At 43.8% G+C, this 24,462-nt stretch overlaps 1 protein-coding gene across 2 annotated transcripts in view; it reads right to left on the reverse strand.

Moving 5' to 3' along the window:
- Nucleotides 1-21,011, reverse strand: part of ZNF682 (zinc finger protein 682) — a 46,858-nt gene extending 25,847 nt beyond the window's left edge. The window contains exons 1-4 of one of the 2 annotated variants that reach the window (XM_003817713.5): nucleotides 20,532-21,011; nucleotides 14,188-15,091; nucleotides 11,283-12,388; nucleotides 9,400-10,492 (exon numbers count right to left, since the gene is read on the reverse strand). In XM_003817713.5, coding sequence (XP_003817761.2) covers nucleotides 9,400-9,402 — 3 coding nt within the window. In that variant the 5' untranslated portion in view covers nucleotides 9,403-10,492; nucleotides 11,283-12,388; nucleotides 14,188-15,091; nucleotides 20,532-21,011. The other variant, XM_014342543.3, reaches the window with a different exon arrangement.
- Nucleotides 21,012-24,462: the final 3,451 nt, after the last annotated feature.

Consider the following 24,462-nt stretch of genomic DNA (forward strand, 5'->3'; position numbering starts at 1 on the left):
AGCCAAGATTGCACCACTGCATTGCAGCCTGGGCAACAGAGCAAGACTCCACCTCAAAAAATAGAAAAGAAAAAATAACTATAATAACAACTCTTCTGTTCATGAGTGGCCCTTCAGATGGTGACATCAGAGTTCCCAACATAAGGAAAGTGGCCCTAAATCCCCTGCACACGTCCCTTTTTTGTACTGACTCCATGGTGTGAAATTCAGCCATTTATTTATTTGCCACAGACACAGTTCCTGGATTGCAGAGATTATGATTGCCTCATCTGTTTTTCTAATCGCCATATGAAATGAAAGTAATTGGTTGATCAGTCTCCAGCTCTCCTTGTTTTTCACCCAAGTGAAAACTGGAACAACTCCCATCTAGGAACCAACCAAAGAGATTATTTTTGTGAGAAAGAGAAGAAACACTGAATGACTTATTCCCCTCCCTCTTAGATGGTAGCAGAATTAGACCCTCTTGTCAGCCTCACCCCAGTCTGCACACAACAACCTCAAATGTCTCAAAGACTCTCAGGTGCTGGGAAGAGGGTCTACAGTCACTCTGGGTTGATGTCCCCATGGCAATGCAAACAGGAAACACTGAGACTGATTCTGTGGGAACAGAATAGACAATGGAACTTCCCTGGTAGAGCTTCAGATCCTAAACCCATATGTGATATCACCTGTCCTTAATCAGTTAGCTTGGGTAAGAGGAATGACAGGAATATTTTACTCCAGTATCACAGCTTACAGGTAGGTGTGGTTGTTACGGTCATGGCTGTAGATATTTTGTGGCCTGGACCCCCCACTGCTGGGGTGATTCTGCCATCAGATTCTATTTACACCAAGAGCCTCTCACACAACTGCAGCAGGTCAGAGGACAAGATCTGGAAATTTTCAAGTACCACACTTTGAAGGGTGGGGCTCTAAAATGTCGATGTTGTCCTGTCACGATGCAGAAAATGTTTCCTATGGGCTTTCTGTACATTCTCAATCCAAAGTCAGGTCCTGTCTCATGAGTCCCAGAAGCCAGTGCTTATATGCAGATTCTAGTGACATCAACCTGGCTGTGCATTATTGGGTGTTATAGCACGCTGCGCAAAACCAGAGGAGAGATCCTGTCATGGAGACTGCTCTAACACATTATAAATGATATGTCGGCCGGGCACGGTGGCTCACGCCTGTAATCCCAGCACTTTGGGAGGCCGAGGTGGGCGGATCATGAGGTCAGGAGATCGAGACCATCCTGGCTAACACGGTGAAACCCCATCTCTACTAAAAATACAAAAAATTAGCCAGGCGAGGTGGCCGGCGCCTGTAGTCCCAGCTACTCGGGAGGCTGAGGCAAGAGAATGGCATGAACCCCAGGGGGCGGAGCCTGCAGTGAGCCCAGATTGCGCCACTGCACTCCAGCCTGGGCAACAGCAAGACTCTGTCTCAAAAAAATAAATAAATAAATAAATAATAAATAAATGATATGTCAACCAAAAAAAAAAGAGGTAAAATTAATATAAGTAGAGAGAGTTTATATGTGCCACGTTTGAGAATAGCAAGAATAGCAACCCAGGAGCATAGATTCAAGTTGGCTTGAATGTACACTTTGAATAGCAGCAATAAGAAACGGATTTTTTTTTTTTTTTGGAGACAGTCTCACTTTGTCACCCATGCTGGAGTGCAGTGGCATGATCTCAGCTCACTGCAAACTGTCTCCTTGATTCAAGCAATTCTCCTGCCTCAGTCTCCTGAGTGGCTAGGATTACAGGCATGCGTCACCATACCTGGCTAATTTTTTTAATATTTTTAGTAGAGATGGGGTTTCGCCATGTTGGCCAGGCTGGTCTCGATCTCCTGACCTCAAGTGATCCACCCACCTCGGCCTCCCAAAGTGCTGGGATTACAGGCGTGAGCCACTGCGCCCAGTCAAGAGGTAGATTTTTAAAGGTAAAAAAGGGGAATAGAAAGTGGGCTGATAAAAAGTTATTTGTCAAGGATTCTCATTAGTTTACAGGAATAACATTGATTAATGATTGGCCATACAGGGTTAAGCTAGAAGGTGTGGGCTATAGTGTCCTGTGTGGCATTATTAGATTAATTTATAGCTATGTGTGGCAGTAACAAGCAGTTTCAAGAGATGAATACATTGCTCAAAGGAGAAGTAGGACATAATTCTGGATTCATTTTAATGTTTCTCTGAGCCTGATAACTAACAGAACTTGCATCCCTCAGATAAAAGTTCTTTTACTTTCTCAAATCCCAGGGCCTGGATTCAAATTTGGGGGTTTCAGATTTAGGTTTCAGAGGTATGAGAAAGTAGCAGGTGCCCTCTGCACATTCTCAGGCATTTGTACAGGAGGAGGAAAAGAACATTTTAAATTCTTAGGTCTAATCAATGCATATGTGTAACCCTGACAGGGTTTGTCTCTGAATTCATTTCAGATTTGAAGATGCCAGGGACACTGAAAGAGGTGGAATGGTTGGTTGCTGCCCTGTAAGGTTATTTTTGTAGAAATCTGATCTGACTGCTCTACAAGGGACTATCGATCACAAATAGGCAGAGAGACCATTTTGCCTGCAATTTGGGGTTTGCACAATTGTGGGTTGTGACTTGAAGCCCAAGAGGGAAAGACCCTCTAGGGTGAAGTCTGATGGGTACCTTACATGTTTATATCATACCTGGTCATTTCAGACAGTGTTTTCAAAAATGTAATTAAAAGCACAATCATCTCCAACCCCAGAAAAACTCTCCACAATGGCAGAACACAAAGCAAGAACCATATGATTACACAATTAAGCCAGAATGTGACATTAGTTGCAGGCAATTTGCTAAGAGATTGCAAAGATAGAAAGAAGGTTGTCATAATTAGTCCTCAAGAAGACCACGTGACAGCACTCACTTGTCGTAGATAGTTTATCCTAAACCCACCTGGGAACTGGGGAGGTCAGTTGATTATATTCTATGAAAGATAAACTTCCCACATCTTCATGACAGGAGGTAGTTTTGCAACTTGGAGCCAAATTCAGGTACCTGCTGAAGGTAGGGTTTTACTTCTCTGTAGAAACTGTGGTGCCAGGTGCGGTGGCTCACTACTGTAATCCCAGCACTTTGGGAGGCCGAGGTGGGCAGATCAACTGAGATCAGGAGTTCGAGACAAGCCTGGCCAACGTGGTGAAACCCTGTCTCTACTAAAAATACAAAAAATTAGCCAGGCGTTGTGGTGGGCGCCTGTAATCTCAGCTACTTGGGAGGCTGAGGCAGAGGCAGGAGAATCACTTGAACCTGGGAGGCAGAGGTTGCGGTGAGCCGAGATCACACCACTGCACTCCAGCCTGGGTGACAGAGGGAGACTCCGTCTCAAAAAAAGAAAAAAGAAACTGTGGAAGAGGGATCTATGTTCTTGGCTATTTATATATTAAATCAATGGTTCCTGACTCAGAGTACTGGGCCATGGTGCTTCTGCCCGTGAAGCTTAGCCTACAGCCTGCAGCCCACACAGACCCTCACTGCTGCATCTGCGCTCCAGCACCATGCCACAGAGCAGAGCCCTGGGCTGCAGGAGGAGGGCCTGGAGCACTCCTGGTTAGAATTGTATTTTCACAATAATGGAAATGAAAGTGGTGTTCCAGCCTAAGTTTCTGGGGTTCTCTTCTTTTTGAGACGGAGTCTCGCTCTGTCACCCAGGCTAAAGTGCAGGGACGTGATCTCGGCTCACTGCAACCTCCGCCTCCCAGGTTCAAGTGATTCTCCTCCCTCAGCCTCTCGAGTAGCTGGGACTACAGGCGTCCATCACCACGCCTGGCTAATTTTCTGTATTTTTAGTAGAGACAGGGTTTTGCCATGTTGGTCAGACTAGTCTCAAACTCCTGACCTCAAGTGATCCTCCTGCCTTGGCCTCCCAAAGTGCTGGGATTACAGGCATGAGCCACCACGCCCGGCCTCCAGCCTCAGTTTCTACTGACAACGATGACATGGAAAAAGTACTACTGGATGCCCAGCAAGAAGTCTGGATGGAGTTGCTCCACGAGTTGTCACCGCGACAGCCCACCTCACTCACAGACACAAGGAACCAACAGAGCTTCTGAAACACCCAAGGCATTGGAGAGAAAAACAGTTATTAGTCTGTGGAAGATTATATTGACAGAAAGAAAGAAATTGAAAGCATATTGAAGGAATACTCAGATTAGATACGGGATTGGTTAAGTGAGCAAGAAAAAATTCCCCCCAATGTTTCTCTTTAAAGAACCAAAGTGCACAGCTACTCTCAGCATGAGAAACACACGCATTCTGAAGAACAGATACATATTCTATCCAGAATTTCTAGAGGTTTTTCTTCCATCTTTGCTGCTGTCTCATCCGCTGGCCATTGGACTAGGGATTTATATTGGAAGCCATCTAACAACATCCACCGGCATCTTTTGATGAGGAATAGGAAACCAACGTTGTTCACATATTGGAATTATATCTGAGCTTGTGGCATAGCTAACTGAAGAGCTATTATATCCATGGGTGGGTGACTGCATCCGTTGCATTTATTAGTTCTGTAAATGCTGCATGCCTAAGTTAGTAAAATGAAAAAATAGGGCCAGGCGCGGTGACTCACGCCTGTAATCCCAACACTTTAGGAGACCGAGGCGGACGGATCACCTGAGGTTGGGAGTTTGAGACCAGCCTGACCAACATGGTGAAACCCCCTCTCTACTAAAAAAATTAGCCGGGCTTGGTGGCGCATGCCTGTAATCCCAGCTACTCAGGAAGCTGAGGCAGGAGAATCACTTGAACCTGGGAGGCAGAGGTTGCGGTGAGCCAAGATTGTGCCATTGCACTCCAGTCTGGGGCAACAAGAGCAAAACTCCCTCTCAAAAAAAAAAAAGAAAAAAGAAAGAAAAGAAAAAATAAGGTCAGGCCCGGTGGCTCATGCCTGTAATCCAAGCACTTTGGGAGGCTGAGGCGGGCAGATAGCCTCAGGTCCAAAGTTCGAGACCAGCCTGGCCAGCATGGCGAAACCCTGTCTCTACTAAAATCCAAAAACTAGCCGGGCATGTTGGTGCGTGCCTGTAATCCCAGCTACTCAGGAGGCTGAGGTATGAGAATCGCTTGAACCTGGGAGGCACAGGTTGCAATGAGCGGAGATCATGCCACTGCACTCCACCCTAAGCAACAGACTGAAATTCTGTCTCAAATACATATATACATATAGACACTAAAATCATGCTGACCTATAATCATACCTGTTGGATTAATTAATAAGCATATTAATTGATGTGACAGAGGTGGGGTTAATATCTATTGTAACAATTTGTTACTATATTTTTTCCTTTTTTTGAGACGGAGTTTTGCTCTTGTTGCCACGGCTGGAGTGCAGTGGCATGATCTTGGCTTACTGCAACCTCCGTCTTCCTGTTTCAAGCAATTCTCCTGCCTCAGGCTCCCGAGTAGCTGAGATTACAGGCGCCCACCACCACGCCAAGCAACTTTTTGTATTTTTAGTAGACACATGGTTTCACCATGGTGGCCAGGCTGGTCTCGAACTCCTGACCTCGTGATCCACCCGCCTCAGCCTCCTAAATTCCTGGGATTACAGGTGTGAGCCACCGCACCTGGCCGATTTTCTTTTGATATAAGATATAAATATCTTAGGATAAACAATTTTAACATATTAGTCATAATGTACGTAGTATTAGAAAATTATCTGTAATATTAATTCAGTTAAAATAATTTATATTTCAAAAGATTACAGAATATTAAAATCATTATTTTAAAGCAGTTTGTCCAAAATAAATATTGTGCTGTTATATTCACACTATTGTACAAAATACTGTTTGTTTGTTTTTTTTTGAGATGGAGTTTCACTCTCTTGCCCAGGCTGGAGTGCAGTAGTGTGATCCTGGCTCACTGCAACCTCTGCCTCCCAGGTTCAGGCAATTCTCCTGCCTCAGCCTACCAAGTAGCAGGGATTACAGGCGTTCGCCACCACACCCAACTAATTTTTGTATTTTTAGTAGAGACGAAGTCTCACTATGTTGGCCAGGCTGGTCTTGAACTCCTGACCTCAGGTGATCCTCCCACCTCAGCCTCCCAAAGTGCTGGGATTACAGGTGTGAACCACTGCACCCAGCCGAAAAAATACTCTTTAATTTAAATGGATGCAGTTTGTCTACACAAGAGTACATATAACTATGCCAACTGTTCTTAAAATATAAATAGAAACCAAGGTACAGGGCGTACTCTGAGCTGGTCTTGCTATCGCAGCATAAGCCCTTCAGTCTGCACATATTAGTAATTACCTTGGAGCAGCAGTTTTCTATTGAAAACACCTATCGTTTTTATCTCTCCAGATACTGAAGAGATACCCTTCTGTATCTGTGACCCTTTAGCTTTCTGGATTGCTGAATTAAATCCTATCCTTCGTGTTTTTTGAGACAAAGTTTTGCTCCTATTGCCCAGGCTGGAGTGAAGTGGGCAGATCACCTGAGGTCAGGAGTTCAGGACCAGCCTGGCCAACATGGTGAAACCCTGTCTCTACTAAAAATACAAAAAATTAGCCAGGTGTGGTGACAGGCGCCTGTAAACCCAGCTACTCGGGAGGCTGAGGCAGGAGAACTGCTTGAACCCAGGAGGCAGAGGTTACAGTGAGCCGAGATTGTGCCACTGCACTCCAGCCTGGACAACAAGAGTGAAACTCCATCTCAAAAAAAAAAAAAAAAAAAAGATTTACATATATTTTGAAGAAGCAGAGAAAAATGGTACATATAAAAGTTGTCTAGGCCGGGCATGGTGGCTCATGCCTGTAATCCCAGCATTTTGGAAGGCCAAGGCAGAAGGATCACTTGAGGCCAGGTGTTTGACACCAGTTCCGGGAACATGATGAGATGCTGTCTCTATCAAAAAAAAAAAAAAAAAATTAGCCAGGCAAATTGGTGCATGCCTATAGTCCTAGGTAATTGGGAGGCTGAGGTAGCAAGACTGCTTAAGCCCAAGAGTTCAAGGTTATAGTGAGCTATGATCATGCCATTGTACTCTAGCCTAAGTGAAAGAGTGAGACTCTGTCTCAAAAAAATCAATCAATCAATAATAAAAGTTTTCTAAATTATATCCTTCAGGAAAAGGCAAAAGAACAAAATGTCTTCCCTCATTTTCAAGTGGGGGAATGAAGCCCCTTATTTCTAATTTGTATTTGCTTCTGCAAAAGGTAGGTCTAGGCCCATGGTCTTGAACTACTGGACATCTGACAACTGAGGGGTGGCGTTGGGCACACTGTGTGCACATAAAAAAAGGGTTTGTGGGGGAACTAAAAGGCAAACGAGGGAAAGTTGCTATCTAGAAGCCATGGGTGGGACAGTGCAGGGTTAGGGAAGGACTGGTTCATGCTATAGATTGTGTCCCAGGAGAGGCTATGCTCTGACTTCTTCCTGTGTCCATGCAGGCAGATGAGACTATAATCAGGTGGCACAGAAGCCTGGGTTGGTGAAAAAACCAGGTTGCCAGTACAGACTACCTTTCAAGCTCTACTGATAAAATGCAATTTACACTTAATTAAAAACTGAAGTTAAAATAAACAAAGAAATCTTTCCAAGGTGACAAACTCAGGAAGCGGCAATGCTGATTGGAACACAGACATATCTGACTCAGATGTCAAGTCAAGCCATTCTATCATTTGGGACATTTTCCCGCCCCCATCCTGCTCACTGAAGTGGACAATAACCATTCTACCAAGAGCCACTGTGCTGTGCCCCACTGTGTCCCTTAGATGCATTTTGCTTTGCAGGTTTTTGCACTGCCTCACTGGGTTGGGTGTTCCTTGTCCTTGGGGATATTTTTTTTCTCTCTTCACCAATCTGAGAAAATTTTCTCCTCAATACCAGCATCCAAATTGCCTGGCCAGCACTGTATCTCTAAGAAATGGAAACTGGGAGTTGGGGAAGAAAATCTTAATGTCCTAATGGATTTGCTTTCAGAGGAAAGGTATACCTGATTTCTCCCAGGCACAATGCACCAACTACTCCACAGAGAGGCCACATTCCCATACCTCGCAGGGTTGCCCCTGAGAGGAGATGGCCCAGGGGCTGATATTCACTAGACACCTCAGGAGACACAGCCACTGTGGGCATCTCATGTCATCCCCAGACAGTTCTGAAACTCAAAACCAGGAAAATAACACAGGGTGGCTGAGGGTACATTGCCCTGTGAAGTTTCCAAAGTGGAACCTCAACCCAAAAACATTCTGATAAGGAGTCTGTGCCTAGGAAAGATTAAAGGGAGATTGGCACAAAGGTTTTTGTTTTTTGGTCTTTTTTTTTTTTTATGGTGGAGTGTTGGGATTATTCTCTGCTTTCATCTCCTGTAAAATGTTTGCAAATGAAAAACAATTCTTTTTTCTAAAAAGTGCCATCCGCTGCTCTTTGAAATAATGATCAATCAAAATACTATCTGAAATGTACAAAAAAGGACTAATAGTTGATAATGTTGTGAATTAGAGAGGGGAAGTTGGTGTTGAAGAATGTCAGGAAAGAACTGAAAATTTAAAATTCAGCTGCAAGTCAGAGTTAGGCTGGGGCAACAAAGTGGTAGATTTGAGATTGTGTTTGTCACACATTTGGAAAATCCAAGAGAAAACCACTTCTGTGGAGTGTTAAATAAATAGCAGGCAGTTAGACTGAGGTGGCTCTAGTGCCCTGAGTTCCTACATTAAAAAAAAAAAAAAAAATCAAAGGCAAATACATTTCTTGTAAATTGCTACCTTAGGGGGAAACAAAATTCAGATTTTTCAGATTTAAGCAACCACAAACCTTCAATTAACTTCTGATTACATAACCAGGCAATGACAACCTGAATAGTCTAAATAAGATGACTACATAACTGGAACGAGTCAGTTACTGAATTCGGTTTGCTTCATCCTGCACTTTATAAAAAACTTTCCTTCAAGCCCTTCGGCTGGACCCCCAACCACAAACCGTGGCTGGGTGCTCTCTGAGCATGAATCACTGTTAACTTCAATAAGTTTTCACCATTTTAAAGGTGACTCCCATTGTTTTTAAACAGGAGAAGGAAAAGACTGAGGACCCCCGGGATCACAGCACTTCCCACGCACAAACCACACACGGGGTCTGGACTCTGCCCTGAGGACGCTTCCATTGTCCCCGCAGTCGGGGCAGACGCAAGAACGCGCGGGGCGCTTCAGGGTGGGCTCCCGGCGGGAAGCGGGAGAACGGAACGGGATGCCCGCCCAGGGTCCCGGCTGCTGGCCCACCTCGCATCCTGTGCCCGGAGGTGACCGAGGGCCGAGCTGTGCCTGCCGGGACTCCAGTCCGCAGACTCCGGAGCTGACAGCTGGGAGGCCCCGGTCCCGTCACTGCCGGTTCCGGCCGGTTTCAACCAGCCCTGCCCCCACCTCGGGATGCGCGGCCTGGCACACTCACCATTTTTCGGCTTCCGGGATGTCCTGGAGTCTTAGCTCTGGATCTCACAGCATCTGCAAGTCAGAGGGCAACAGAGGCTGCGACAGTCACCGGGACCTACTAGAGCAGAGGATACTAAGCAATGAAGATGGACCCTGAGCTCTGGCTGGAGCGAGACAAAGGCCCCGCCAGCTCCAGGACACCGCCCCCTCTACCTTGGCTGCGCACCTGATTGGACAGTTCCCACTCCAGCGCCCATGATTGGATACAATTCCATGCCCCGCCCCCTCAGGTCATAAGTGACAGGAGGCGTGATCTGAGAATGCGTTGAATAAGGCAAGAGTTACAGGTTTTTCGTGAACCCTTTTCTGGCGCGCTTCCTTCCTGAATTGGAAACTGGCCCTTCCTGGGGAACATTTGCATTTAACTTTGTATATAAAGTTATCTTTATTTGTGAATAGTATACATATGTTATTCACAAATGGAAACAATATAAGGACAATTATTTTAAAATCTCAGATTTCATCATTTTCCTAGCCTCCAGTCTTTTGAGCAGGCAGCCTAAGATGTCGCAAGGGAGACAATTCTCTAAGAAATAAACTGTGAAGCACATATGAATTTTACATTTTCTAGTAGCCACATTTTAAAAAAGAAACCAGGCGTGGTAGCCTGTGCCTGTAGTTCTAGCTACTAGGGAGGCTGAGGCGGGAGCATCACTTGAGGCCAGGAGTTTTAAGACCAGCCCGGGCAACATAGCGAGATCCCATCTCTACAAAAAATAATTAAAAATTTAGCCAAGTCTGGTGGTGCACGCCTGTAGTCCTAGCTACTCAGAAGGCTGAGGCGGGAGGATCACTTGACCCTGGGAGACCAAGACTGCAGTGAGCCACGATCACACCATTGCACTACAGCCGGGGTGACAGAGTGAAACCAAGTTAAAAAAAAAAAAGATCTCTGAAGAAGGCATTTTCTCTTTCTGCAATTTAGCCAAGCAGTTGAGTATGTCTTGAAGTCATCTTCTAATTTTTAACAGGGCAAGGATGTTTTCTAAAACCCCAGTCTCCAGAGTTGCCATGGGGCAAATCCCCGCAGCATACATGAAAATCACTCACAGCTAATGCATTCCTCATCAGATCCAGTGCTTCTTACCCCTGGCAAATAAAAATCACCTGCGGGGTTGGGAGCGGTGGTTCACGCCTGTAATCTCAGCATTTTGGGAGGCCGAGACGGGCGTATCCCCTGAGGTCACGAGTTCGAGACCAGCCTGGCCAACATGGTGAAAACCCCCCCCCCCCATCTCTACTAAAAATACAAAAATTAGCCGGGCATGGTGGCACACGCCTGTAATCCCAGCTACTCGGGAGGCTGAGGCAGGAGAATGGCTTGAACGTGGGAGGCAGAGGTTGCAGTGAGTAGAGATCGCGCCATTGCAGAGTGAGACTTCGTGGGGAGGGTGGTGGTGGCGGCAGGGGGTGTGGAGAATGACTGGAGGGGCGGGGCAGGATGTAAACTTAAAATCCCTGAAGCCCAAGTTGCAACAGACCAATTAAATTAGAATCCTTGGAGTTGGATCTGGGCAACAATATGGTTTAAAGCTCTCAGGGTGATTACAGTGTGTAGCCAAGTACCCAAACTATTGCTTTTCACCAACAGCTTTTTCTTTTTTTTTTTCTTTTTGAGACAGAGTTTTGCTCTTTTTGCCCAGCCTGGAGTGCAATGGTGCGATCTCGGCTCACTGCAACCTCCGCCTCCCGGGTTCAAGCAATTCTTCTGCCTCAGCCTCCCAAATAGTTGGGATTACAGGCGCTTGCCACCACGCCCGGCTAACTTTTCGTATTTTTAGTACAGACAGGGTTTCACCATGTTGGCCAGGATGGTCACGATCTCTCAACCTCGTGATCCACCTGCCTCGGCCTCCCAAAGTGCTGGGATTACAGGTGTGACCTACCGCACCTGGCCTTCATCAACAGTTTTGATGAATTAGTTATAAATGGTTTTTCAAATGCATGTAAAAACGTTTGCTACTGAGTTGTGACCTTGCAATCTTAACTCATTTCCCACTTACTATACTTTGCAGAACCAACCTCTGCTACTCGCTTTGTTCCTGATTGAACCTGGTTCCATGTGTGCTCAGTGCATACTATGCACAGGGCACTGTGCTGTGTGCCCTGGTCCCGGTGAGCATCATTCTCGGGGGAGAACCTTGCTGAAAACAAAATCACATCCCAAAAAGTTAAAATCATGCTACTGGCCGGGCGCGGTGGCTCACGCCTGTAATCGGAGCACTCTGGGAGGCCGAGGCGGGTGGAGCACGAGGTCAAGCGTTCAAGACCAGCCTGGCTAACGTAGTGAAACCCCGTCTCTACTAAATATGCAAAAAATGCAAAAAATTAGCCGGGCGTGGGGGCGGGCGCCTGTAATCCGAACTACTTGGGAGGCTGAGGCAGGAGAATCCTTGAAACCTGGGAGGCAGAGGTTGCAGTGAGCCGAGATTGCACCACTGCAGTCCAGCCCCGGCGACAGTGCGAGACTCCGTCTCAAAAAAAAAACAAAAACAAAAACAAAAAACCATGCTACTTACCGAATTGAGGTGAAAATTAAAAGACCTAGGGGGTCACCCAAAGGTTAGAACATGAATCAATAACTTGGAATATTAATATACATCTGATGGTGCCCTAAGCACACATGTCCATTTTATTTTATTTTATCTTACCTTATTTTATTTTTATTTTTTGAGACAGAGTCTTGCTCTGTCGCCAAGGCTGGAGTACAGTGCCGCGGATCTCGGCTCACTGCAACCTCTGCCTCCCAGGTTCAAGCGATTCTCCTGCCTCAGTCTCCCCAGCAGCTGGGATTACAGGCATGCACCACCACGCCCAGCTAATTTTTTGTATTTTTAGTAGAGACGAGGTTTCACTACGTTGGGCAGACCTTGGGTGATCCGCCTGCCTCGGCCTCCCAAAGTGCTGGGATTGCAGGCGTGAGCCACTGCACCCAGCCACGTGTCTGCCTTTAAAAGAAAACAAAATAAAGCATTACTATTATTCTCAAATATTAATTTATAACTATTATGCAAACATGTAATATTTAAATTTTGATTGCTGTATAGCATGCATACATAAATATATGTGCAAAACATTTATGGAAAACTTGATGAATTATTACAGACCAAACTCGTGTAACCAAGAAATAGAATCAGACTTGCTCATGCCCGACAGTCACTTTCTCCTTCTCTTCACAAAAGTAAGAGCTTAAGAGCTAAGTGTAGATCAACTTTGTCATTTTGTAGAAGTGTTTTATTATAAAGCATTAAAAACATATCCAAAATACAAAGAAGGTGTATAATAGACCTGTCACCCAGCTTTAACAGCAACTTGACATGTGCCATTTTTGTTTCATTGATATTTCAACCCATTTCCCATCCCTTTATTAATTTTTTAGTTTTTTTTTAAGATAAAATGTATATACATTGAAAGGTACGATCTTAACTGTACCTTTTGGACAAATCAACTCACTCATATAAACATCTCCTCTTTTAAGAACAGAATTACTCCACTTAACAATCATTAATGTACCCATAAGTTACCTCAAAGTATTATTTAAAATCTAGATTTTTATAAAATAGGTCTGAGTTTGGACTGAGAATTCATATTTCTAACAAAGTACGGATCCATAGAGCACATGGTAACTACAGAGTCTCTTTTATCTAAAGTAAATACAATTGGATGAATAAAATTAAGAAAAATTGACCTAAGGTGAAAGGACAAATCAAAACATCTGTGCAATATGCTATCTGTAGGAGCATTTGGTTAAGAAAAATATAAACTCACCAAAAAGTTTTATTATTTTAATAATGCAAATTGGCAAAATTCCTACTATTGTTTTCATAGAAATGCTCCCTCACAATAAAACATTTTCATATAGGAACGGTTACAGTGGCTCACGCATGTAATCCCAGCAATTTGGGAGGCTGAGGCGGGTGGATCACGAAGTCAGGAGTTCAAGACCAGCCTGGCCAATATGGTGAAACCCCGTCTCTACTAAAAATACAAAAATTAGCCAGGCACAGTGGCAGGTGCCTGTAATCCCAGCTACTCAGGAGGCTGAAGCAGGAGAATCTCTTGAATCTGGGAGGCGGAGTTTGCAGTGAGCTGAGATCATACCACTGCACTCCAGCCTGGGTGACAGAGTGAGACTCCATCGCAGGAAAAAAAAAAGAAAAAAAGAAAAAAAGAAGAAAATTCATATCATGGGAAGGCACTGGTTAAAAATAGCAAATATTTGAAAGTAAATGTCTTATAACATTAAGTAGCAGATACCTTTTGAAGCCCATAGATGGCCTTTACATAGTTACCCAAAATTCAGTTGTTTACACAGCAAGTGCAGATAATTTTTATAGCTTCCTATTAAATTATGTTATTAAAATTAAATTTATTAATTTTAATTAAGTTAAAATTATATATTAAAATTATATGTTAATGCCCTTACAAAGTTTTCTTCTAAAATTCACTAACTTAAATTTTGTATATGACATATAAGTTCCCTTTACATTCAACTTAAATTTCCTTAATTTTATTAGGCAGTGCCTGTGTGTTTACCACCCAATATTATTTGGGGTTCCTCCAACAGACATCACGGTTGGGGAAACAGGCTGTTCCTGCTTCTTTATCCTCTTCAGGGCATCAGTTCATCAGTCAACCAAGTTGTGTGGGAGTGGAGGTCATATATTCCCTAGCATAGAGGGTGTCATTCCTGAGCACTCTGCTCAGAGTAGAAAAAGACCAGAAGGTCCTTTTAGGGAACACTTACTTGGGGAGGGCTAAGCCCCTTAAGGTGTGAGAGCTCTAATCAGCAGGTATAGACTTTTCAGGAGGGAGGGATGAGGCAGCCATTCTGAACCTGGAGCTCCATCACCTCTTGTCCCATCTCCAGACAATTCTGGAGGGCTGTTCAGGAACATGTCTGAAAGGTGCACATGGAGGAACAGTGTGGGCTTTGATCTGGCTTAGATGACGTCTGTCCTGGGGAGGCAGGAGGTCCATGCTCAGTATCTGGGCTGGTATCTTTGAGGTCAGTAGGTTGCCTTTTTGTATCCAAGTCCATTTTCACTAGGGAAGAGGCCAGACAGTCTAAATGGCTTCCAGAGCCCCTCTCTGATTCTCTTTGGGAGATAGGGTCTGAAAGAGGCCAAGTCAGTATTTTGGGGAAATTCTACAAAGTCTGGTTGGAAACTGGGAAGACCTCTTGCCTGGTGCTTAAATGCTCCATTTGCAGTCCTAGCCGTATAGGTGTTTGGTAGACATAGAGCTGGGTTTGCATTTATATCAGCACAACCTTATGTCAGAGTTGAAGAAGTGGCCAGGATAAGTGTCTTGGTTGCAGGCTGGAGAACATCATAAAAGCAAACTGCTAGTTTGCTGATTTTCATCTTGGCAATGAGCATTGAGTCCTGGCCAAACTGCTTGAGTGCAGCATGAGGCCAATTCATAAATCCACCTCCACGCATCAGCTGTCCATAAGATAAGAGGAAGCTCAGTTCATGTTTTGACGAGAGGCTCTGCCAGGTTAAAGAATCACATCTCAGGTGTCTTGACAGCTGGCTGACTTGTGAGAAAAGATCCAGGACAGATCTATTTTTGGATGCATCGACAGGCTTCAGCCTTCCAGAATAATGTGGGAGAAATGGCTTGCAAATAAAATATGGTAGGAACTCCTGATAATGAAGAGTAAAAACATGAACTTAATAAAAATAAGACAGAACCTATAAAAACATGCCATAGTAAAAGAAATACAAACGGAGTTTTCTAGCATAAAGAGGCATTCAACCATAACGGTGATCAGGAGAAAATAAATTACAAAATAAATGTGTTTCGTTGGTGTGTGATCAGGGATACTAATCTGCATCTTTGGGTTTCATTTTGAGATTGAGGATGGGAAATGGCTTGTAGCCCTCAGGGGGCTTTGAGAAATGTGGCAATCATCCCCAAGAGCTATGTTCTTCATGTTCATTCTTGACACTGGCTGAAGAGCCTCAGCTGAGAGAATGACCCACAAATACAGGTTAGGGATAGACTATGGGGCTCTGTGCCTAGAGAGAGGAGAGTCACCTAAACTCCTCTTTACCGCAGCCCAATCCAAATGAGGGTAATGCCAAAGAAACTAAACTCAAAGCCAGAAACAGCACTGCTAGGTTAGGCAAGAATTTGACTCTTCCAAGGTGAGGAGAAACAGAGGATGGATTAACACAGTCTTCCCTGGGAAGGAAACTGGGAGTTATTTTAGCAACTAGGGCCTTATAGATCCTGGACTCTGTGTAAAAAGTAAAGTAGAGGTTCCTCTTCAAAGACTTTCCTCCCCATCTAATTATGAATAAATAGTAACTTCTCTTAGAAGCAAAATTTATTCAAAGACCTGTGCTCCTAAATATTTGCCCTGGCATGCTTATACTGGTCCAAGCAAGCATTAGGTCATAGCCTGTTCCTCTTCCTTATTTGAAGGTGTTTTTACTTTTCTCAGCATTCCACAAGTTACTTCCTGCTTCCTTTGTTCTCCTCTGCCTTTGTCTCTTTTAAAAAGTTCTAAGTTGCTAGCCAATCGGGACAAATGCAGAATGTGAGGTCCCATTCCAGCAGTAGGGTGGATACGTCAGGTTATAAATAACCCTGTCTCTTTTGTTCGATGTACTCTTGCGGCAAAACTGCTGGCGAGTATACCCTTTCTGCAGGAAGTAAAAACGCCCTTACTAAATAAATTAAATTTATGTTCAAGGGCTATTTCTTTACGGCACTGAAAAACAAACATTTCAAATACTCTGGAAACAGAAAATGTAGCTCCTGCAGAAAAAATAAAGATCTGCTACTTCTCAGACACTTTTACACTCATTGTAGTAGTAAATGACAGAACCTGTGGTGGTCCTAGGAAAAAAACTTGAACAGTGTACTCAGAATGGCGAACTCTGGGTTTTCTTGAGGGCCAAGACTACTGACATTTCATGTGTTATATTTCATGTAAGACATTTGATGTCCTTTGGATACCTTATGACAGTTATGCATTTCTTTATAATCAGAAAAAAAATTAGCATGTAATCATGCATATATGTTTGTATATTGTACAATGTATCAAAATGAATATGTATATTTATATTCTCCCCCTTAAATTCAGAAAAAGCTGAAGCTCTTTACTCTCTCAGCCTGAGTCCAGGGAGGACGGATATCCACAAATTAGTGGATACAAACTAATTAGCATTCTCTAATAGAGAAGTGTTTCTATTTTTTGCAGTTTGATAAAATCATGGTGAAATTACCATGCTACTTTTTTTTACTTTTTATTATTTAATATAAAATCTAAGACAAGATACATTAAGTACTTAGTGACACATGTATTTATTCCTCACCTGGTTCATAATATCTGCCTAATTTTAAACTTTCTTCCATTTTATAGGTTCAATTGATCTTATTTTATTGTAGGATATTAAATCTAATACCGGCATTGTTATTTTATATATTATGTTCTTTAATTTTGTATATTTTCTATTGGCATTTTACACTGAAATAATGCAGTGTTTCATCATATAAATGACTTTATCTGTATTTAAAAAATAAAAGTCTGGGGCCGGGCGCGGTGGCTCACGCCTGTAATCCCAGCACTCTGGGAGGCCGAGGCGGGCGGATCACAAGGTCAGGAGATCAAGACCAACCTGGCTAACACAGTGAAACCCCATCTCTACTAAAAATACAAAAAAATTAGCGGGGCTTGGTGTCGGGCGCCTGTAGTCCCAGCTACTGGGGAGGCTGAGGCAGGAGAATGGCGTGAACCCGGGAGGCGGAGCTTGCAGTGGGCCGAGATCGCGCCACTGCACTCCAGCCTGAGCAACAGAGCGAGACTCCGTCTCAAAAAAATAAAATAAAATAAAATAAATAATAAAATAAAATAAAAAGTATTTGGGTATTTGTTTTTTTGGTCTTATAATTTCCATATTACATAGTGATGAGATAAACATTAATGTTTTGAGAGTATTTTAAACTTTTGATAATGACTCATTTGATCCACATGGAATTTTTTACTGCATGTGTGGGTTGAAAATCTGGTTTTGTTTTCTGTTTCCTTCTTTGTTCATTTGTTGAGACAGAGTCTCATTCTGTCGCCCATGTTGGAGTGCAGTGGTGCGATCTCAGCTCACTACAACCTCCCCATCCTGGGCTCAAGTGATTCTCCTGCCTCAGCCTCCCAAGTAGCTGGATTAGAGGCACGCACCACCACGCCTGGCTAATTTTTGTATTTTTACTAGAGATGGGGTTTCACCATGTTGGCAAGGCTGGTCTTGAACTCCTGATCTCAAGTGATCCACCTGCCTCAGCCTCCCAAAGTGCTGGGATTAAAGGCATGAGCCATGGCACCTGGCCTGAAGAGCTGATTTCGCTTCTGCTTCATCTTCAACCTGATCTCCCCAGAACTGATAGCTCTTGCTGTAACTGGGGGATAGCAGTTTATTATTCCAATAAATGTGGCAAATTCAATAACATACTACAAATCAGTTTGAAAGCAGGACATGCCTTCAAGAAATACACAACATGCACCAACCTATGTACAACAATAATAATTTGTAAATTTCAGTTGGAATGGAAAATAAAATGACAAAAAGATTGTTAAGGTAAATTAAAATGGAGGTCAGGCCTGAAGAATTCCTGAGCAGACCAAATCAGTTAGGCCTCATAAGTAACCTCAACCTTGCTTGATTTCCAAACATAAGCAAAACTTAACTTGAATTCTTTCTTGTAGCTGCCTATTTTAAAGAAAAACAGAAATGAATCTCAACCAATCAGAAGTAGCCAACAACCTTATATAGCTAGGAACTTTTCAACAAGGCAAAGAAACCAAAAACTGAGAAGAAACAAGTTTCTAACTACCACTAATTGAATAATTTATTTTGTTTCTACATTTTCCCAATAAATAGTTGCCTCTTACACTGTCAATGAAACACTAAACCTCTTTTAGACTGGTGTCCTATAATTAATCAATTGCTCCTACTCAAACTCTTTACAATTTTATTGCATCTCAGATTACTTTTTAGCAGAATAAAATAAACTATCTAGGAATCCATATTACAAAAACGTTTACAGAATATCAGAAAAGACAGAATGTTCATACAATATATGAATGTAGACATAAGCAAATAGAAAACTTACATGTTCTTAGGCAGAAAAACTCAATATACTATCAATATCAATTGTCTTTAAGGTAATTTAGAAATTTAATTTTGTTCTAATATAGATATCATTAGATATTGGAGGTAGGCATTTTACTATAAAATAGCATATAGGCTGGGTGCAGTGGCTCACACCTGTAATCCAGCACTTTGGAAGGCTGAGGCGGGTGGATCACCTGAGGTCAGGAGCTCAAAATCAGCCTGGCCAAAATAGTGAAACCCCGTCTCTACAAAAATACATAAATTAGCCAGGCATGATGGTGGATACCTGTAATCCCAGCCACTTGGGAGGCTGAGGCGGGAAAATTGCTTGAACCTCTGAGGCAGAGGTTGCACTGAGCCGAGATTGCACCACTGCACTCCAGCCTGGGCAACAAAGCAAGACTCTGTCTCAAAAATAAATAAATACATAAATAAATAAATAAAACAGCATATAGATGAAAAGCCAAGAAAAGCCAAGAAAACTGTGGAAAAAAAAAACACACAACAAAACACAGATAATATTGGCCAGCCGTGGGAAAAATCTTGATTGATTAAAAAAGCTAATAGATCATTGGAACTAAAAATTCAGAAATAGACTAAAGTGCCTAAGAAACTGTCTTAGTCCATCCAGGCTGCTGTAACAAAATAACTTAGGCTGGGTAATGTAAAAATAACAGAAATTTATTGCTCACAGTTCTGGAGGCTGGAAAGTGCTAGATCAAGGCACCAAGAAATTTGGTGTTTGGTGACGGCCCAGTTCCTCACAGATGATACCTTCTTGGTGTGTCCTCACATGGCAAAAGAGACAAGGACACTCCCTTCAACCTCACTTATTCCATTCAGGAAGATGAAGCTCTCTTGGTTTAGTCACTTCCCGAAAGGTCGCATGCCTAATACTATCCACATATGAATTTGGAGGGGGACACAAATACTTAAACCACAGCAAAAATTTAATAAGCAGGAAAAACTAGTGGAGGATGGCATCATTAATACTTGACGTGTGAAAAACCGATGTTCCTATCACAAAGGAAAGAAATGACTCATTCTTCATGACATAGAAGAAAATAAAGGTCCAATGAAAGATAAATCTATACAGAAAAATAAATTGGTGTTGATAAGGTGAATTCTACAGGTTGTATCAGGATTTTGGAGGTTTCTGGGGATGGGCAGGGCCCCAGAGTTTCCTCCTGTGACATTTTCCCTGAAGTTGCTCACGCTCTTACTCAATTTGAAAGTGGATAAAAATGTTTTTTCCTGTTCCAATATTTAAGAAATTCAAAACAAAAAGGCCTATGTATGCACGATTATCAAACAGTCAGTCAGTGGTGCACTGCTAAGGAAGGACAAAGAATCCCACATCCACGAAAGTATGATGTTCTGTCAGATAAAGATGTCTCCCCGTGCCAGAGCCACAAATTTTACACATGATCAGAAGCTTTCACAGGGAAGCATTGCTCTGCAGCCCTACCAGACTTAACCCTGAGAATTTGACTTAGCAGGTCACTGATGAACACACGCCCAAGTGTTCTGATCTACATGAATCCTCTCTTAATGGTTCCTTCCAGGGATCTGGGATCTTTCCCAAAGTCATCTGTCACACACAGATTGACTCAAAAATGTGGACAAAAGCTTTGATCCTCACTGGCACACCTGCTCTGTCTTATCAGCTTCTCTAGAAGTATGCTGCTCTAATTGCTCCTGAGAGACCCCATCTTAAGGTATCTCTCTGTGCCAACATAATTGATTTCATAAAGTGGGAAGAGAATAGGCAAGAGTCAAGCTATGCTGGGGGCTGTCTAAGATTCCCTTACCTATGTCTCTAATTTACGCAAATATTGACTAATACAGATTCATCTCTAAGTGGTAGGAAAAGGGAAGGAGGAGCCCCAGTTCTCAGAAAGAGAAGCCCCAGTTCACAGAAGGAGAAAATGTAATCAATGCTGCCTAGCTTCCAGCTTCAGCTTACCTATGGGGGACTGAGTCTCTTCTGAAAAAAGCAGCTGTTCTCCATAGTATTAGCCTGTTCTCATGCTACTAATAAAAAGACATACCCAAGACTGGGTAATTTATAAAGGAAGGAAGTTTAATTGACTCACAGTTCTACATGGCTGGAGGTGGGCGGTCGGTTCAAAATCATGGAGGAAGGCAAGGAGAGGCAAAGTCACATCTTACACTGTGGCAGGCAAGAGAGCATGTGCAGGCCAACTGCCCTCTATAAAACCATCAGATCTCGTGACATATATTCACTACCACGAGAACAGCTTGGGAAAGACGCACACCCGTGATTCGATTACCTCCCTCCAGGTCCCTCTCATATCACACGGGAATTATGGGAGCTAGAATTCAGGATGAGATTTGGGTGGGGATACAGCCAAACCATATCATCCATCATTTGAAGGAACTGTGGTCTCAGGCAGCTAGGCATTGAGTGTGCACGCTGCCCACTAGAATTCCACATCTACATCACAGAGAGATAGAATAGTCTCAAAGGATTCTTAAGGGTAATATGGGCAGCCAAAAGGAGGAGATGAATTCACAGCCTCTGCCTTACCTTCTGGTCTAACAAATACTACTCCTATCCTGGCCCAAAAGGATTCCCATACTCTTTTCTGGGTTGCACAAGGAGTAATTCAGAAAGACAAAAACTTATTAATGCCCCTTCATTCTCCATAACTTCTGAGGTAAGTTGTTCATTCCCTGGGTTTTAGGTTGTTGTTCTCTCTCTACCTCCACAGAACCAGTGTGTCCTATTCCATTACGTATAATTTCACCCATATTCTTCTTACCTCCTACTTTCTCCTAGACATTTTATCCAGTAGAGCCAGGTGAAATACAGACAAGGATATTTACATAAAACTTAACCAGAACTAAGTTGGAGTCCCATAAGCCCTATTGGGCTGCGATGGCACTCAGGCTGGCCTAAGGTTGTGGTTATGGAAAAGAATGCCACATTTTGCCCAGGAATGATCAATGTGGAATCTCAAATTTGGGAAATAGATCCTTAGAGCCCCCAACCCTTTCATCCTTCTCTTGGAGGCAATCAGGAAGAGATAATCCCCTTTTGGAGGAAACCATGTCTAATCAACAAATTACCTAACCAACATGTGTGGAAAAGGAGGTAAAATCAGACAGTTGACCCATTTTAGTAGATTTGGTAATAAATGCCAAAGTCAGAGTTCAAGTGGTCTCAAAAGCCTAAAAGGTGACACAGATTAGTTTCAAGGAACACATGGTGTCACTGAGTGTTCCAACTTCCCAGAGGGTGAGTACCATGGCAACTTTGAGCAGGCTGGGAAACGATCCCAGACCCTTGAGGGTTTGTGAGAAATCAAACTTTGGAAGTCAGGAAACCAGCACGTTGGGGGAGGCGGGATCACAGTTACTTGCTGAGACAAGCTGCCTTGGCTACGTTCACTCCCGTCAGGTAGGAGAGGTTAAAGAACAGGAAGGCTCCCCCTTCGCAGGGCGGAACTGCTCTGAAGGCATGGAGGAGCGAGGCTGAAGGTGGAGCCTTCGCCCACCATGCCGGGAGCTAAAATCTTAACCAATGCCGGCCAGCGATGGCAGGGCTGCGGGAATACAATCCCAGCGCGCACAGGGATCAGGGACTGTGCGCATCACTGGAGGAAGCGGCAGAGCGGCGCGCGCCTCGCTGAGCTTTCTGGGAGATGTAGTCTCATGGCAACTCCCAGCCTTTTGGCCACAAGGCTACGGGACCTACAATCCCAGCCTGTACCAGGATCGGGAGCAGTTCGCAGCACTAGAGGAAGGGGCAGGGCGGTGCGCGCCGCGCCTGATATGCTGGGAGCTGTAGTCTCTTCACGGTTTTTAGCCAATGAGTAGGTAGCTTCAGAACTACAATCCCAGTATGCATCGGGGCGGTGCGTAGTCCTGGAGGTAGGGGCAGAGAGGTGTGGACTTACCGGTGTCCAAAGCATTGCTGGCAGCCAATTCCATGCCGCCCCGTTGCCAGGGAGAGTGAATACAGCTAGGGACGTGAAGGGTAGGTCTGGGCTGGGCATTGAGGAGGGTATTAGGCTAGGAAATATACCTCACCTTTGTCCAAATCGGGTGGTTCGGCCTCCTCTCATTGGCCCTATGCAGCTGGGTTGCCTCTCTCACCCGCACCCAAGGGTCTTTCCAGAGTGTTGCGTCATTTCCAGCCCAGGGAGCTGCCTTCTTTCCTAAACTGCAATGGAAACTGTCCTGATGTCTGAGACAATGTCCGTTGTGCCGCAGCCCTCTGCCTTCTCTAGCCAGAGCGCGAGCTCAGCTGCTTTTGAGAGAAATCAGCCACCTGGCCCACCTGTGCACAACTTCAGAGCTTTGTAGGGGGTGACAAGGACTGTGTCTTCAGGGAAATGTCACGGGCATTAGCGCCTTTTTCGCAAATGTGAAAATTGAGAAATCAAGAAGGTTAATTATTGGGTTGCCCAAGATCTGCTAAGAGCAAAGGAGAAAACTCCGTTTCCCAGGCATGTGTCTTGTGAGCCATTTTTTAATCAACCCTCTTAAGTGGACAAGCTCCAGAACACAACATGAAGCTGATGATGATTTAGGCAATTTATGCTTGAACTCATTGGCCTCATCTCAAGTCAGTGTCTCAGAGACACAGGTGGGACCTGATCCCCAAGGAACAGATAGCATTCCAGATTCGTGGGAGCAACTTTTGAGATGTGGAGCACCCGGGGGGTCATTTGAAACCCATCAGGTTGCCGGGCGCGGTGGCTCACGCCTGTAATCCCAGCACTTTGGGAGGCCGAGGTGGGTGGATCACCTGAGGTAGGGAGTTCGAGACCAGCCTGACCAACATGGAGAAACCCCATCTCTATTAAAAATACAAAATTAGCCGGGCATGGTGGCGCATGCCTTAATCATAGCTACTCGGAAGGCTGAGGTAGGAGAATCACTTGAATCTGGGAGGCAGAGGTTGCGGTGAGTCGAGATAGCGCCACTGCACTCCAGCATGGGCAACAAGAGGAAAACTCCACCTCAAAAAAAAAAAAAAAAAAAAAAAAAAGGTGTGTGTAATCTTCAGTTTTCAAGATGATTACAAAGATAATATTTATAGAAAGTATGCAAAATAAAATACAATCAAAGCATGCCAATAGAAAATTAAATAAAAATTAAGAAAGTAAAACAGGCTGGGTGTGGTGGCTCACACCTGTAATCCCAGCACTTTGGGAGGCTGAGGCGGGTGGATCACAAGGTCAAGAGATGGAGACCATCCTGGCTAACACGGTGAAACCCTGTCTCTACTAAAAATACAAAAATTAGCTGGGCTTAGTGGCACGTGCCTGTAGTCCTAGCTACTCGGGAGGCTGAGGCAGGAGAATCACTTGAACCCGGGAGTTAGAGATTGCAGTGAGCCGAGATCACGCCATTGCACTCCAGCCTGGTGACAGAGCAAGACTCCGTCTCAAAAAAAAAAAAAAAAAGAAACCAAGTAAAACAGAAAATGAGAAAAATATAACTACTAGAAACACATAAAACAATAACAATATAACTGGTAATAATAACTTCATTTCCTTAATAAATTATTTTAAATATAAATTAATTAAACTACTTAATAAAATGAAATGTAGTCTTAGGACTTTGGAAGGCCGAGATGGGCTGATCACTTGACCTGAGGAGTTCACCACCAGCTTGGGCAACATGGGAAAACTCTGTCTCTACAAAAAAATACAAAAAAGCTAGCTGGGTGTGATGGCAAATACTTGTAAATCAGCTACTTGAGAGGCTGAAATGAGAGGATCATCTGAGTTTGGGAGGTTCTGGCAGCAGTGAGCCCTGCAAATCAGCCTGGTTGACCGAATGAGACCCTATTGAAATACAAATGAGGCCTGGCGCGTTGGCTCATGCCTGTAATCCCAGCACTTTGAGAGGCTGAGGCAGGC

The sequence above is a fragment of the Pan paniscus genome, chromosome 20 (assembly GCF_029289425.2).
Source record: "Pan paniscus chromosome 20, NHGRI_mPanPan1-v2.0_pri, whole genome shotgun sequence".
NCBI classification, from domain to species: Eukaryota; Metazoa; Chordata; class Mammalia; order Primates; family Hominidae; genus Pan; species Pan paniscus.